This window comes from Giraffa tippelskirchi, chromosome 6, assembly GCF_054371585.1.
Source record: "Giraffa tippelskirchi isolate mGirTip1 chromosome 6, T2T-mGirTip1v1.2.pri, whole genome shotgun sequence".
Classification (NCBI taxonomy): Eukaryota; Metazoa; Chordata; class Mammalia; order Artiodactyla; family Giraffidae; genus Giraffa; species Giraffa tippelskirchi.
In genome coordinates, this window is record NC_137280.1 from 105,895,465 (window position 1) to 105,912,200 (window position 16,736).

Here is a 16,736-nt window from a genome sequence, read left to right on the forward strand (position 1 = left end):
CAAAAACTACACAAGGATGTATATAGCAGTTTTAGTCATAACTGCTAAAACGTGAAAGCAATGAAGAGGTCCTTCAGTAGATGAATGGATAAATAATCTGTGTTATCTCCAGACAATGGAAAATTATTCAACACCAAATGAAATGAGCTACATGGAGGAAATTTAACTACATATTACTAAGTGAAAGAAGGCAATCTGAAAAGGTTACACACTGTATGATTCCAACGATACGGAATCTGGAAAAAGCAGAACTATGGAGACAGGAAAAAGTCCAGTGGTTGTCAGGGGCTGGAGAGAGGAAGGGATTAAGTGAAGCACAGAGGATGCTTAGAAAGTGAAACTAAACTGCAGGATACTACAGGTAGATACATGTCATTATAAATTTGTCCAAACCCACATAATACACAACACCACGAGTGAACCCCAAAGTAAACTACAGACTCCTGGCATTAATGATGCATCAGGGTGGATTCATCGATTATCAAAAATGTACCACTTTGGTGTGATCGTATTACAGTGAGCACATGTGGGGACAGGGTAAAAAGGAAACCTCTGTACTTTCTGCCTAATTTTGCTGTGCATTTAAAACTGCTCTAAAAATTAATGTTATTTTTTAAAAATGCAAAACTATTGAAATGCATTTTTTCTAAACTTATTTAAATATACATCCTAACACTCTCCAAGTGACCTTGAGGTATCACTTTAGAACAACAATCATACAAACATTATGACACTGAAATATCAAGAAAACATCAATTAGGTTTATTACACTTTGTTTCAAAAAGCAAGGAATTGTGCAGTATATTTTTAAACTGTTAAAATGTAATTGAAAAATGAAAACACGAGCTTTTAAACTGTTAAAAAGCTGTTTGGGGAGGCTTCAAGAGTAGGTCTCAGGATCTGGGGCAATTAGCTGGAAATCATACGAATCACATCACAGAATGAAAAAATTATGATTTTTGTAACACCATAATTCTGTGATTACTTCTCTCCCATTGTGAGCACTTTCCTCTGAGGGAATTAAAAGACCATTCTTCTTTGGAACACAGATTTTTCTTAACAATTACAAAGCAACTGGCAACTTATTCCTCAAAACCTCATCTTTTTACTCATGAATACTCAATAATATTTAACAATAAAAGACAAGTTTATTTCAAGACACTTACTAAAGAGAAATACATAGTATTTACTTAATTTCAAATGACTCCAATAAGACAAAAAAGAAAAAAAGTAATCCAAAGAAGATTATAAAATGAGGCCCAAAGCACTTGAGGAAAGATACTTGATGAGATGCAATTAAAAATAATTCAACCTGATAGTACTAAAGAATGCTTCCATTAAAGCAAACCGAGGAAATCAACATTTGTCACCAGAAGCTTTATTGAGATTTCATTTTGATCAGTGACTTAAGTACAAGAAAAATATTATACAAATAAATCACTATATCTTCCTTCTAGACATAAATCTCCTAATTAAGATCAACAGACATACACCACAGAAATAAAGATACTAAATTCTATAATGTGATCTTAACACTATTCCTCCATATTATATTAAGGGACAACTTTTTCCTTTTTGAACCTGATACAGTGTCCATCTTCAGAAAATAAAAATACATATAAACCTGAACAAATGTTCCTCTGACCAAATTCTCTATTTTGAAAAGCTCATGTAAGTAAGAAGTCCTTGAGTGCACAAAAGTGAATGAATGAATAAGAAGGCTTTAAAAGTAACAACCAAAGTCCCAGTAAAGTAGGAAAGGAAGAAATCATATATACATAAATTAAAATCAGCACTAATTAAAAAAAAAAATAAGCACTACAAGGTCACTTTTTCACTATTAATCTCTTCCTGATTCTTCACAATGCCAAGTGCTCTAAACTCAAAACACCACTATTTCATGTTCACAGCCTTTTCAAACTCATAGAATGCTTTAACTCTAGCACTCAAAGTCACTCTATATTAGCTCATTCTTAATTTTAAAAAAAGGAACTCATATAATCTGTCAAATAAATTTTTTATTTTTACCATCCATTCCCAAATTCTACATCAAAACTGAGAATGAGAGCTTTTACAAATGAGAGAAAGTAAGGTTTACAGCTTTTGTTCTTTGCAGAACTTGCCAAAGAAAAATTTTGTATTTGCATCCTGAAAGAAGAGTAAAAAAGAGATTATTACAATAGTTAAATGCCATTTCCCAAGCTCTGAAGGCTTTTTTAATAAGGACAAACATATCAGACTACTTTGCCATTTCTAAAAAATAGAATCCTATTACATTTACCATTGTTCAGATAAAGAACACCAGGCCAGAAGGAAATCATGACTTCATGTCTCATAATAAAATGGTGGCGAACCTTTGTTAGTTGTTATAAAATAGTCTTAACAACTACCATGAAATGAAAATTTCTCAGACACTGTTCATATAAACATAGATGTGCCTGGTTTTAATAGAAGACACAATCCTGAAAGCTGTGTATCTACTCAAACATGTTTTAAAATCTAGCAGGGAAGTCTGTTATTGAAAGGCACTCACACAAATGCCACCTGAAATATAAATACTACTGACTTAAAAAAAAAAGGCAATCTTACATTTTCAGGTATTTCAAAAACCTGAAAAAACATCACGAGTCTACTATCAGGTAAGCTGTCAGGGAAGATGTCATGTGCTATTTAGGCTGAGAGGCAGAAGCAGGAAACAACCAAGGAGAGCAGACAGGTCTGGAGAGAATGGTTAAAGAAGCAGCTAAGATCAGGAGTTAGAGGTTGGATTAGACGACTTCTAAGGCTCTGGACAAATTGTGATTGTATTTTAAGGTACATTGAGCAGTGATAGTGGATAAATACTGATCAATTTACGTTCTTGTCTCTTCTCTCTGTGAGTAACACAGTAGATATAGAATCTAAAAGCAGAAACTTAAGTTAGAGTTCCTATGATACGAAACCTGACCAAGGCTTAAGACTTAAGAATAAACTATTGTAAACACAACCTAGAACCAATTTTCTTCAGAAACACACAAAAGTAATCCAATGGGAAAGAATATCATAAAAAGAATATCTCAATCCTATCTCACACAACACAAAAAATGAATTCTAGGTGGCAGAAGAAAACACAAAAGGGGCAAAGATTCCTTAGGATTTAAAAAGTAGTAATCATAAAAGAAAAAATTGATAAATTAGACTTCCTAAGTATTTACAACTTTTGCTCAACAATTGTCAACACTAGGAAAACGAATAGACAAGCCACAGGTTAGAAGAAAATGTTCACACGGCATACACATTTGCCAAAAGACTCACATCTGGAATATATAAAGAACTCCTAAAAGTAAACAATGAAACAATGTGCACACCACAAAAGAAGATATCCAAATGGTCAATAAGCACATGAAAAGTGCTCACAACTATCAGTCACAGTAAAATAAAATACCACTACAGATATTCACTAGAATGGCTAGGATGAAAAAGACAGACAATACCAAATGTTGTGAAGAATTTGAAACAAACACAACTCCCATTTACTGCTGGTAGAAATCAAAACAGACACACCTACACATGTTTCCTAGTTTTATTATGTGTGTGTGTTTATTATTCAATAAAAGGTCCCAGGGCTGCTTAGAAAGTGTTGTATCTAGGCTAGAGTAGAAAAGCTATAAGATGAGCATGGAACAACATGCTGCATAAAAAAGGAAAGAAGTTTTCCAAAAGTCATGCTGCTGCTGCTAAGTCACTTCAGTTGTGTCTGACTCTGTGCGACCCCAGAGAAGGCAGCCCATCAGGCTCCACCGTCCCTGGGATTCTCCAGGCAAGAACACTGGAGTGGGTTGCCATTTCCTTCTCCAATGCGTGAAAATGAAAAGTGAAAGTGAAGTCACTCAGTCGCGTCCGACTCTCAGCGACCCCATGAACTGCAGCCTACCAGGCTCCTCCGTCCATGGGATTTTCCAGGCAAAAGTACTGGAGTGGGGTGCCATTGCCAAGAGTCATGAGAACATGCCAAAGGAACAGCAGAGCCAGCATGACAGAGCAACCAGTAGCCAAATTTGGGACAATCTGCGCTTCAAAATAAATGATGATATAAATAATGACAGCAATGCACTATAATACATCCAATTATATAATAATCCATGAATCCATGCTTATATAAGTTAACAAATAAGGGAAGAAGGGACAGCTTTTGCCAGTGTAGGCAAAAGAATGTAAACTAGAATACATAAGGAATGATGGAGTCAGAAAATAATCTAGTGGGCATAAATTTGATGAGAAACAAACGTATTTACAAAATCTCAACACTCACCTTAGAAAATATTTTCTAAATACAAAGGGAAAATAAGAAACTGTTAAGTGGAGAAACTTAGCAGTCACTACCCTAGGCAAGTGATCAAAGCTACTTGGAACCAAGGTGACATCATGTCCCTTCTGACGTGATGCACTGAGATCATATCACTTCTACGATATCTGTGCTTAAACTGCATACCAAAATATAATCATGAAGAAATATGAGACGGCCTCAAACACAGGACGTTTTACAAAACAGCCTGCACTCAAAAACATATCAAGGTCATGAACCATAAAGAAAGGCAGGGAACTTTCCCAGGTGAAAAGAGACTAAAGAGATATGACAAAAAGATGAAATATGTGATCCGGAACTGGAACTTGAACCAGGGGGAGAAAAAGCTATAAGAAATTCTGTGAAGTTGATATTATTTTATCCTTTATACAAATAAAGAACCTTCTTTAAAAGGTTAAATAATAGGACAAAGTAAACAGTACCTCTAAGTAAGTATTCTCAGTATTCAATGTATTAGGCAGGTTGCTATCTCCCTGGCTAGCTGTATCAGAGAGCTACAGTCTCAATCCAAAATCTTTACACTACACACATTAAATTCAGTTAAAATTAAGTATTCTCTGACATTCTTTTAACAGAAATAATCAAATGGATCACCCTAAGTGTATCAAAGTTGAATATTTCAAGTTACAAAAAAAAAGATATAGTGAATATAAGAATATCTGTTATCCATTTAAACAAGTTACTTTAAAAGACTTATCAAATACAAATGAAAGTATACTCTAGATGAGATAAATAAAAATTACAATAAAAGCAACTGTAACCTGCAAAAGCTGAACCATAATAACAAATAAAAACTCACACTGTCAGCATACTGAGTTCAAACATCCATACTTACAAAAGGTACACATACCTTTCCCTAAATGTGTGTTTATGCTCATATATCTAGCTGTTCCTGTAAGGCTCTTGTGTTCTCTGTATGGTATGTGTTTCTTTGTCTCTGGATCAATATATTCCTTTGCCAAACCAAAATCTATAATGTGAATAACTTGCTGGGTTTTGTTTCCCGGCCGGCCTATTAAGAAGTTCTCAGGTTTTACATCTCTGTATATCAAGTTCTTTGAATGGACATATTCCATGCGAGAAATCTTGATGCAAAAAAGAAAAAAAAAAAAAAGATAAATTTTATTTTAGGCTTGACTAGCATAAAATAGGATGAGAGCGGCAAGACAATTTTCACAATGAAAACAACGTAAAGAAGAAAAAAAAAAAAAACCAAATTGTTTTATCCCCTTAAAAGCAACATGCTATCACTCCATAGTTTCTCAAAAACACGTTCAATTATGATTAAAAATCTCTGCTTTTTCTATTTTGGTCACTTATAAATGGAACTGCTTGAATTTTATCAATTCTTTTCACATCAGGAAGACTGATTTAATCAAAACTTTCAGATGATGCCACCTTATACAATCAAACAGATCTGCCACTACAAAATCTTAAAAGTATAAACAGATATATTCAGAAAATTTCAATTTATTTTTCCTTTTCAGTTCAACAATGGAAAAACTTTTACAATTACACTAAAGAAACTTAGAGTCTAAACTGTTAAAAACAGTTAACAGAGCACCCTTCAGTCATATTTTTCTTTTTCATAACTTGTTTCCTTTTCTTACGTATTAAACATTTAAAAAGATACTGAAACTAGAAAACTTTGGAATACAACTCTAATAATAATATAATACATTTTTATTCCTTGCTTTACAATTACTCAATATTCATTGAATAAATTGTCACAAAATAAAACATTAAAAATAAGTAAATAAAAGTGCTTCATTTAGTAATAATCATGGTTCACAATACAATGTAAGTGAACACAGTCACTCAAGCCATTTTCGTTTGTTAACAAATTTGGGGTCATATATATACATAACATTCTATGACCTATACTTTTCAATAACAATGTGTTATGAGCATTTTTCAGGTCATGCAATATTCTTTTAATAAACATTTTTTAATGACTACATATTCTCTTATCATTATTAATAATTTATTCAACTAACATTTCTCTGCATTTGGGTTGTTTCCCACTTTATTATAAACATCTCTGGACAAAAAGCTTTACGTACACCTGAATACTTCTATAGGGTAAATCTGAAGAAGTGAAAAAAATCAACAGATAAAAACAATTTTAAGACTTCTACAACATATACTTATTGTTTAGAAACTTCCTTAAAAATTATCCTCTAAGTTATTTCCCCATAGGCTCCCTGAAATTTAAATGATGTCTAAGACTCCCTCATTAGTTTGTTTCTTCTTTTCCTAGGCCATTTGACATTAATTTACTGAGATTAAAAACCTGTGTTTCTGAGGGTTCTCTTCTCTAAGTATTCATTTTTTTTTCCCCATATGGCAGATCTTTTTTTAGTTTTATTGAGAAATCTCCATGCTGTTTTTCCACAGTGGCTGTACCAATTTACATTACCACCACCAGTGTTCAAGGGTTCTCTTTTCATCTACGTTTGCTATTTTCATTCTTTTTTATTTTTTTATTGAAGGATAATTGCTTTACAGAATTTTGTTGTTTTCTGTCAAACCTCAACATGAATCAGCCATAGGTATACATATATCTCCTCCCTTTTGAACCTCCCTAAGTAATCATTTTTGACATGAAAAGAGTGCTGGAAACAACTTAATTCTCAAACTGAGCATTCTGATCTTAAAGCAATAAGATATTAATTTTTTCATATTAAAAAAATACCTGAATCAGTTATTTTAAGCTACATTCATCCTAACAAGACAATGATATGAAAAGCAGACGTATTTTTATTAGGTTGAATGCTGTGGATGACAATGTTGCAGAACTTTTAACTTTTAATGTAACTTAGTAACCAAATGGAACCATACAATTGTTCAAGCAGCTTCGAAACATCCTGCTTTACTTACCAGTTGGATAGCTATCATGAGAACTGTTTTAAGGGAAAATGTTCTGTCACACAAATCAAACAAATCTTCCAAACTAGGTCCCAGTAGTTCCAGCACCATAGCGTTGTATTTACCACAAGGGCCAAAATAGTAAACTTGAGGTATTCCATCTGGGGGAAAGAAGAAGGACTTTAATAACTTACTCATCTTAAATATCAAACTTTGCTTCCTAGAAAATCAATACACAATTTTTTAAAAATTCTGTAGTTTTAAGAACTGCAGCAGGATTTTTACTTTTTCTGTACAAACTTTTCTTGACCCAGCCTCCTCCCTCGTGAATCACAGGGAGCCAGGTTACACCTCTGCTCCACCTGCATTGCTGAACTACGCTATAAACACGGCCTCACCGTTGGTCTCCACCACTTCACCACAGAAAGGAACTGTGCATTTGAGCCTTATTATTTCCATGGCCTACAGAAATATCTGGCACACAGGGAAGATCTTATTTGTAGTGAAAAAAGGAGCCACTGCACTCTTTGATAACCTTGTGGTAGGCATAATGTTAAGATCAACCCCAAGATTCCCATCCTCTGGTGTACACATCCCTCTGGTGTATAATTCTTCTCCTCCAACTGTGGGCAAGATTCCCAGATCTTCCTCTAATCATTAGATTATATTATATGGCAAAGGTAACATAATTAAGGCCCGTGTCACTGGAGTTTAATCAAAAGGGAGATTACTCTGATGTGCCTGATCTAACTAGGTAAGACATTTAAAAAGCCATTCTAGAAGTCAGAAATATTCAACAGCAGCAGAGAAGTTCTGCTGACGTTAAAAACAAACTACCATGTTGCGCAAGATGGCCACATGCCAGGGAATGGTGGGCAGGCTCTAGGAACTGAGAGCTTCCCATAGCCCTGAAAAAGTCAATTTTGAAAATACCAATGAACCTGGAAGAGGACTCTGAGCCTCAGAAAGGACTGCAGTCCAGGTTTACACCTTGATCTAAGCCTAGAAAGACTCTCAAAAAAGGACAAAGCTAAACTATGCCTGGACTCCATAGAAACTGGGAGAAGACAAGTCTCTTATTCTATATCACTAATTACTAAATAATTCATTATGCAAGAACACAAAATAACACAAACTCCAAATATAAAGCCTAAATGCACAGAAATGGAATGTACTTTACTTTTACATGTATTTTTTTTAATTTATTTGTTTTTAACTAGAGGATAACTGCTTTAAAATATTGTATTGGTTTCTGCCATACATCAACATGAATGAGATACAGATGTACATTATGTCCCCTCCCTCTTGAACTTCTCATATACTTCATTTTTAGAACTAAGACTCCCAACAAATTAACACATAATAGGTGATCATTTTAATACTGTATCTATCTATGTGTTTTGAGGAAATGAACAACTTCCATCTTAAATGCCTCAGTTTTACTAACAAGTGTTTTTTGTTTTGTTTTGTGTAATGATTTTGGAAGGGAAAAAACACTCTAAAATACACTAAAACCTTCCCCCATTCTTTTAAAAATAAAGAGTATGAGGAATGCAATTTCACTCTTACTGTTTATTCTATCATTTTGCATAGCAAGTATTGCATGGGCAAAATAAAATATTGGACTGGAAGCCAAAATAATTAGGTTCTTGGTCTGTCTTAATACTAACTATTCAACCTCTCAAGTAGACTTCAGTTTACCTATCATATCAATAGTTTAGAAAAGACCAATTTTTCCTGAAATGTGAATGTAAGGGAGGCATTAGGACAGCTGAAGATAGGAAGGTAACATAATATAGTCATGATAGGCACAAAGGAAGGAGACACAGTCAAACTGCACATATGGTCCCCTCCTCAAAAACAGAGATTCTCATACAACCCATGTGTATAAAGATACACTCCCATATATATACATACACTCTCATGTGTATATATCATCACCCTGCACCACACACCAGACAAACACACACATTTTCCCCTGCCAGAAGAATCATTATCTTAGCATGAGTTAAGGTTGGTTGAATGGGAGGATGTGGAACCACAGACACAGAGGATCCAAAACATGTATATGGAGGGCCGACTATGAGTTACACGTGGATTTTTGACTGTGCAGAGGGTCAGTGTCCCTAACGCCTGTGTTTTTCAAGGGTCAGTTCAACATTGCTTAATTCCAAAGAGCTCCAAAATGAAGTTCATGGTTAATAAGAAAAGAAGTAAGGCTATATAACTTTGAATATTAGGGAGAGTGTTTGAGAAATACTTTACTCAGTTACAGTTAATACTTGGATTAAATAAATGTGGCCTAAATCTTCTTCCAATTCAAGTTTTTCTTTGTCATCCCTGAATCGCTTTTATTTTTGTTGTTGTTGTTGTTATTAAAAGTTTCAGGTGTGCAGCATTATAATTTGACATCTGTATAGGCATTCCTTATTTTGTTGCGCTTCACCAGTATTTTTTTTTTTTTTAATTACAAATTGGAAGTTTGTGGCATCCCTACAGAGAGCAAGTCTTTGATGCCCTTTTTCTAACAGCATCTGCTCACTTCATGTCTTTGTGTCACATTTGGACAATTTTTACAGTATTTCTGACTTTTCCGAATGGGAGCTTCCCTTGTAGCTCAGTTGGTAAAGAATCTGCCAGTAATGCAGGAGACCCAGGTTCGATTCCTAGGTCAGGAAGATCCCCTGGAGAAGGAATGGCAACCCAGTCCAGTATTCTTTCCTGGAGAATGCCATGGACAGAGGAGCCTGGCAGGCTACAGTCCATGGGGTCACAAGAGTCAGACTTAGCAACTAAACCACCACCTTAGCATGAGTTCTTACTAGAGCCACTCATACCATATTTGAGTTATATCTACCCAAATGATGTGTAAAAAAGACAAAAGGCTCAGAAATAGTGTATAAGAGACTCATTAATGTTTATTCTAACTCTGACATACTGCTTTTACTATGCTATATACATTAAGACCTAGTGATACAATTAAGATTTATCAATAGCTCTTAGTTACTTAGTTTTAAAAAATATTTCTATGATGTTTTCTCCTGTCTCTGTGCCACTGAAAAGTATTTTTATGTTCTTTAATCTAGCAATCTCTAATAACCCATTTCCTGTTGCTTCTAGCCATAGAGATGCTCACAGAACTCAGGAGGAGAATGGATTAACACAGAGACAGAAATACAAGGAAGTACTAAATAAGTTATAACTGAATTAAAAATATATATATATTAGAGGAGTTCAATGGTAGACTGGATGAGGTAAAAGACTGAATCAGTGAGCTGCAAGACAAAACAACTGAACTTATCCAGACAGAGAAGCAAAATGAATCTTAAAAAGTGGAATTAACTTAAGAAACCACTGAGACAGCATAAAGCAAAATGACATTTGCATTACATAGATCCCAGAATAAGAAGAGAGAAAAAAGGGGCCAGAAAAATCATCTGAAAGAAATATGGCTAAAAATTTCTCTAATCTGCGGAAGGAAACAAGACATCCAGGTCCAGGAATTCCAGAGAGTTCCAATAAAGATTAACAAACATACACCAAGACACGTCATAATTAAAATGGTATAAGTTAAGGATAAAGAGAGAATCGTAAAAATAAGAGAAAACCAACTTATTACCTACAAAGTAAATCCCATAAGATAATCAGATTTTTCAGCAGAAACTTTACAGGCCAAGAGTAAGTAGCATAATGTATTCAAAGTGCTACAAAGGAAAAAACATTCAACCAAGAATTCTCCATGTAGCAAGTTTATCATTCAGAATTGAAGAAAGGATGAAGAGTTTCCCAGGTAAACACAAGCTTAAAGAGGTTCATCACAACTAAACTGGCCCTATAAGAAATATTGAAGAGAATTCTTAAGCTGAAAAGAAAACTAATTAATAAGAAAACATACACAAGTAAAAAATATTACTGGAAAAGGTAAATATATAATAAAGGTAGTGGATCAATCACTTATAAAGCAAATATGATGGTTTAAAGACAAAAAGCAGTAAATTTAAATTAAATTCCAATAACAACAGATGCATTAAATTAAGAGACAATATATGTCATCAAAAGCATAAAACATTGAGAAAAACTTTATTTTGTTAGATAAAGCTTTGGAATTTAAGGTGCTACCAGTTTAAAACAGGCTACTACTTATATAGACAGTTCTATGTGAATCTCATAATAACCACTGGGAAAAAAACTTGTAGTAAATACACAAAAGAAAATGGAAAGAAATATAAATATAACACTGAAGAAAACTACCAAAACACAAAGAAAGAGGAAAAGAGAAGAAAGGAACAGAGAGGAACTTCAAAACCACCAGAAAAAAATTAACAAAATGACAATAAGTACGTATTTATCAAGAACTAGTTCAAATGTATATGGACTAGAACAGCCAATTAAAAGACACTTGAGGGACTGTTTGAATTTAAAGGGGGAAAAAAAAGACCTATCTACATGCTGTCTACACAAGACTCACTTCAGGAGAAAGGATACACACAGTCTGTAAGTGAAGAAATTGAAAAACATTTCAACGCAAATATAAATGAAAACAAATTTGGACTAGCTATACTCATATCAGAGAAAGGAGATTTTAAAACAAAGACTATAAAAGACAAAGAAGAGCAAACATAATGATAAAGGTGTCAATCAGGATAAAGGTAAAACATTTATAAATGTATATGCATCTAGTAGAGGAGGACTAAGATATACAACTCAAATATTAACAAACCTAAAGGAGAAATTGAAAGCAAGCAATAATAGTAGAGGACTTTAACACCCTACTTACATCAATGGATAGATCACCCAGAAAAAAATAATCAAAAAGAAAACAAATTTAAATCCTGTATTAGATTCCATGGACTTAATATATAGAACATTCCATCCAAAAGCACCAAAATATACATTCTTTTCAAGTGCACATGAAACATTCTCCAAGACAGATCATATATTAGGTCACAAAGTCTCAGAATAAATTCAGAAAAGCTGACATCATATCAAGCATATTCTCCAACCACAATTCTATGAAACTAAATATCAACCACAAAGCACAAAATCATAGAAATTAATAAACAACATGTACCAAACAACCAATAGGTCAATGAAGAAATTTAAAAATACCTAGAGACAAGTGAAAGCAGAGTAACAACATACCAAAATCCATGGGATGCAGCATAAGCAGTTCAAAGAAGAAAGGCCACAGCAATACAGGCCTACCTCAAGAAGCAAGAAAAATCCAAAATAAATAATATAACTTTACACCTAAAGGAAACAAAAAGAATAAATGAAGCCCAAAATTAGACAGAAGGAAATAATAAAGATATGAGGGGAAATAAATGAAAGACATTTAAAAAACAATACAAAAGATGAATGAAACAAGAGCTAGTTGTTTGAACAGATAAAAGTGACAAATCTTTGGCTAGATTAACCTTAAAAAGAAAAAGAGGACTCAAACAAAATCAAACTGTAAGAGGAGAAATTACAAATGATACAACAGAAACACAAAAAATTATGAAACCACTATGAACAGTTATATATCAATAGACAACTTAGAAAAGAATGGAAAATTCCTAGAAACATACAAGCTCCCAAGACTGAATCATGAAGAAACAGATAATTTGAATAGAATAACTACCAGTAAGGAGACTCAAAGAATAATCAAAAAGTTCCCAATAAACTCAAATCTAGGATCAGATGGCTTTCATCAGTAAATCATTCAAAACATTCAAAAGATTTAACACCAAATCTTCTCAAACTCTTCCCAAAAACTGAAGAGGAAGAAAACCTTCCAAACACATCTCAGGAAGACAGCATTACCCTGATACCAAAACCAAACAATGACCCCCATTAAAAAAAAACTACAGGCCAATATCCTTGATGAGGGCTCCCCAGGTGGCACAGTGGTAAAGAATCCACCTGCCAATGCAGGAGCCACAGGAGACTCGGGTTTGATCTCTGGGTCAGGAAGACCCTCTGGAGTAGGAAATGGCAACCCACTCCAGTATTCTTGCCTGGAAAATTCGATGGACAGAGGAGCCTGACGAACTACAGTCCACGGGGTCACAAAGAGTTGGACACAACTCAGCGACTGAGCACACACATCCTTGATGAACAAAGCTGCAAAAATCCTCAACAAAATATTAGCAAACCAAATCCAGCAATACATTAAAAGAATCATACATCATGATCAAGTGGGATTAATTCCAGGGATGCAAGAATGTTTAACATCTGCAAGTCTATCAACATGATACACTATATTAACAAAATGAAGGATAAAAATTACACGATTATCTCAGCAGACTCACAAAATTCAATTTATGACTGAATTTGAAAAATCCATTTATGGTTTAAAAAAATGGGCAGAGGATCTGAACAGGTATTTTTCTAAAGACACATCAAAAGGCACAGGAAAAGATGTTCAACATCACTAATTATGAGGGAAATGCAACTCAAAACCACAATGAAAGATCTCACACCTGTTAGAATGGCTATCATCAATAAGAAAAAAAAAAACAAATATTGGAGAGGATGTGGATAAAGGGAACCCTTGGTACACTGTTAGTGGGACTGAAAATTGGTGCAGTCATATGGGAAATAGCAATGAGAGTCCTCAAAAAATTAAGAATAGAACTACCATCTGACCCAGCTATTTCCACTTCTAGGTATTATCCAAAGAACACAACACAATGTTAAAAGACACATGAACCCCTAAATACTGCAGCATTATTTACAATGGCCAAGAAACAGAAATAACCTAAGTGTTCATGGATGCATGAATGGATAAAGAAGATGTGGTACATATACATGAAGGAATACGACTCCACCACAAAAAAAGAATGAAATCCTGCCATTTGTGACAACATGGATGGACACTGAAAGTTTTATGCTAAGTGAAATAAGTTAAGCAAACAAGACAAATGCCACAAAATGTTACTCATGTGTGGGATCTAAAAAAAAAACAAAATGAATGAATACACAAAATAAATCAAAAACAAACTCACAGATGTAGAAATTAGCTTAGTGGTTACCAGAGGGAAAGGGAGTTGGGGGAATAAGTGAAAGGGGTTAAGGGGAGTCAGCTGTACAGTGATGGATGGTAAATAGAAATGTGGTGATGATCACTTTGTAGTGTGTACAGGCATACTTAGGACATATTCTGGGTTCAGTTCCAGACCACTGCAATAATGGGAACATCAAAATAAATTTAAACAATTTTTTGGTTTCTTGGTGCATATAGAAGTTATGTTTACACTATACTGAAGTCTATTAAGTATACTGTAGCATTATGTCTAAAAATACAATGTACGCACCTTAACTTAAAAACCATTTACGGCTAAAAACTGCTAACCATCATCTAACCCTTCAGCAAGTTGTGATAGTAACATCAAAGATCACTGAACATAGTTCACCAGAACAAACATAATAATAATGGAAAAGTTCCACGGTGGTGGTTTGGTTGGTCAGTCAGGTCAGACTCTTGAGACCCCCATGGACTGTAGCCTGCCAGGCTCCTCTGTCTATAGGATTCTCCAGGAAAGAATACTGAGTGGGCTGTTATTTCCTTCTCCAGGAGATCTTCCCGACACAGAAATCGAACCCAGGTCTCCTGCATTATAGGCAGATTCTTTACCAACTGAGCTACAAGGGAAGCTCCCATTCAGAAAAGTCAAAAATACTGTGAAAATTGTCCAAATGTGACACAAAGACATGAAATGAGCAGAGGCTGTTAGAAAAAGGACACCAAGGACTTGCTCTTTGTAGGGTTGCCACAAACTTTCAATTTGTAATTAAAAAAAAAAATACTGGTAAAGCCCAACAAAGCAAGGAATGCCTATACAGATGTCAAATTATAATGCTGCACATCTGAAACTTTTAATAACTTAAAAAAGAAAGCTCTTCAGGGACGACAAAGAAAAACGAATTGGAAAAAGATTTAGGCCACATTTGTTTAATCCAAGTATTAACTGTAACTGAGTAAGTATTTCTCAAACACTCTCCCTAATATTCAAAGTTATAAAGCCTTACTTCTATTCTTATTAACCATGAACTTCATTTTGGAGCTCCTTGGAAGCAAGCAAAGAACTGACCCTTGAAAAACACAGGAGTTAGGGGCACTGACCCCACTGCACAAAAATCCACATGTAACTCATAGTCGGCCCTCCATATACATGTTTCGGATCCTTTGTGTCTGTGGTTCCACATCCTCACATTCAACCAACCTTATATCATGTAGTATTGTAGTGAAAGTGTTAGTCATTCAGTCTTGTCTGACTCTTTGTGATCCCATAGGCTGTAGCCTGTTAGGCTCCTCTGTCCATGGAATTCTCCAGGCAGTAATACTGGAGTGGGTAGCCATTCCCTTCTCCAGGGGATCTTCCAGACCCAGGGATGGAACCTGGGTCTCTTGCATTGCGGGCAGATTCTTTACTGTCTGAGCCACCAGGGAAGCCCACTGGGGAAGTAGTACTTACTACTGAAAAGAATCCATGTATAAGTGGACCCACACTGTTCCAGATCAGCTGTGTAGTGTTCAGACTCCGCCACCATATAATGTAATTTTGCCTTCCTCTCCCTCCCCACCACACCTCCCATTCTAAGGCCCAGATTTACTCTGCCTTGCTACTCTGTTCTAAGGCTGCATTTCAAAGTTTTCTACCCCAGTTCTGCTATCCAAATCACCAACTTTTCTTTTTTCCCAACCTTTAAGTCTCCTCTGTTCAAACATGACTATTAGGCATAACTCAAAATTCATATCTATTCACATAGAATTTCTGAATTGAAAAGACGTGTATGTAAGTGAATTCATATAAGCCAACTCATTGTTGGCAGTTGTACATGTACGTTCAAGCAAGGTATACACATAATATATCTTTGGCTTTCTAAAATAATACTGAGAAAGAGATCAATAAAGGAACAAATGAGAACTGCTTCCATTTTCTTCAAAACTTCCTTTCTTTAATGGTTTCAAAGAGTCTCAAAAATATTTATCTCTACCTTATCCAAGATGGCTAAATTCCATAAACAGCATTACATTTCACTGAGTAAATTAAATATTTAGTCTCCAATCTGAATAAAAATACCTCAGCTTTATCATTCAACATAATTTTACCTTAAAATGACTCAGCACAGATCTTTGGTGAAAAAAAAAATGATCTAACTCTAAATAACTCTTTGAAATACATATTGCTTCATGAGTCAATGAATGCAAAAACTTCTTACATAACTACTAATAGAATGGATAATGTATTTCAACACAAATTCTGTCATTGAAGTACAGGATCAGAGTTACATATCTTTTTAAAATCAAGAGTACAAAGCAAAAAGCAAGCACTGTAAAAACCAAACTAAAATTCCATTTCCCAGGACATGGCTGGGCAGTTTTCTAACAATGAGCAAACAAATCAAATTGCTATGAATTAGGAAAAGCTGCAACTAATAAACAGGGGATAGGGAGTACCCTAAACAAGCACCAAATAAAACAACGCAACCACAGCAAGATAAATATGATACGCAAGACCAGAAGGGAGAGGTGAGG

At 34.7% G+C, this 16,736-nt stretch overlaps 1 protein-coding gene across 47 annotated transcripts in view; it reads right to left on the reverse strand.

Moving 5' to 3' along the window:
* Positions 1 to 16,736, reverse strand: part of CSNK1G3 (casein kinase 1 gamma 3) — a 118,516-nt gene that overhangs the window by 46,756 nt on the left and 55,024 nt on the right. For all 47 annotated transcript variants that reach the window (XM_081500336.1, XM_081500332.1, XM_081500325.1 and 44 more), the window contains 2 exons: positions 7,226 to 7,374; positions 5,196 to 5,430 (listed from right to left, as the gene is read on the reverse strand). In XM_081500336.1, coding sequence (XP_081356462.1) covers positions 5,196 to 5,430; positions 7,226 to 7,374 — 384 coding nt within the window. The remainder of the gene's footprint in view (positions 1 to 5,195; positions 5,431 to 7,225; positions 7,375 to 16,736) is intronic.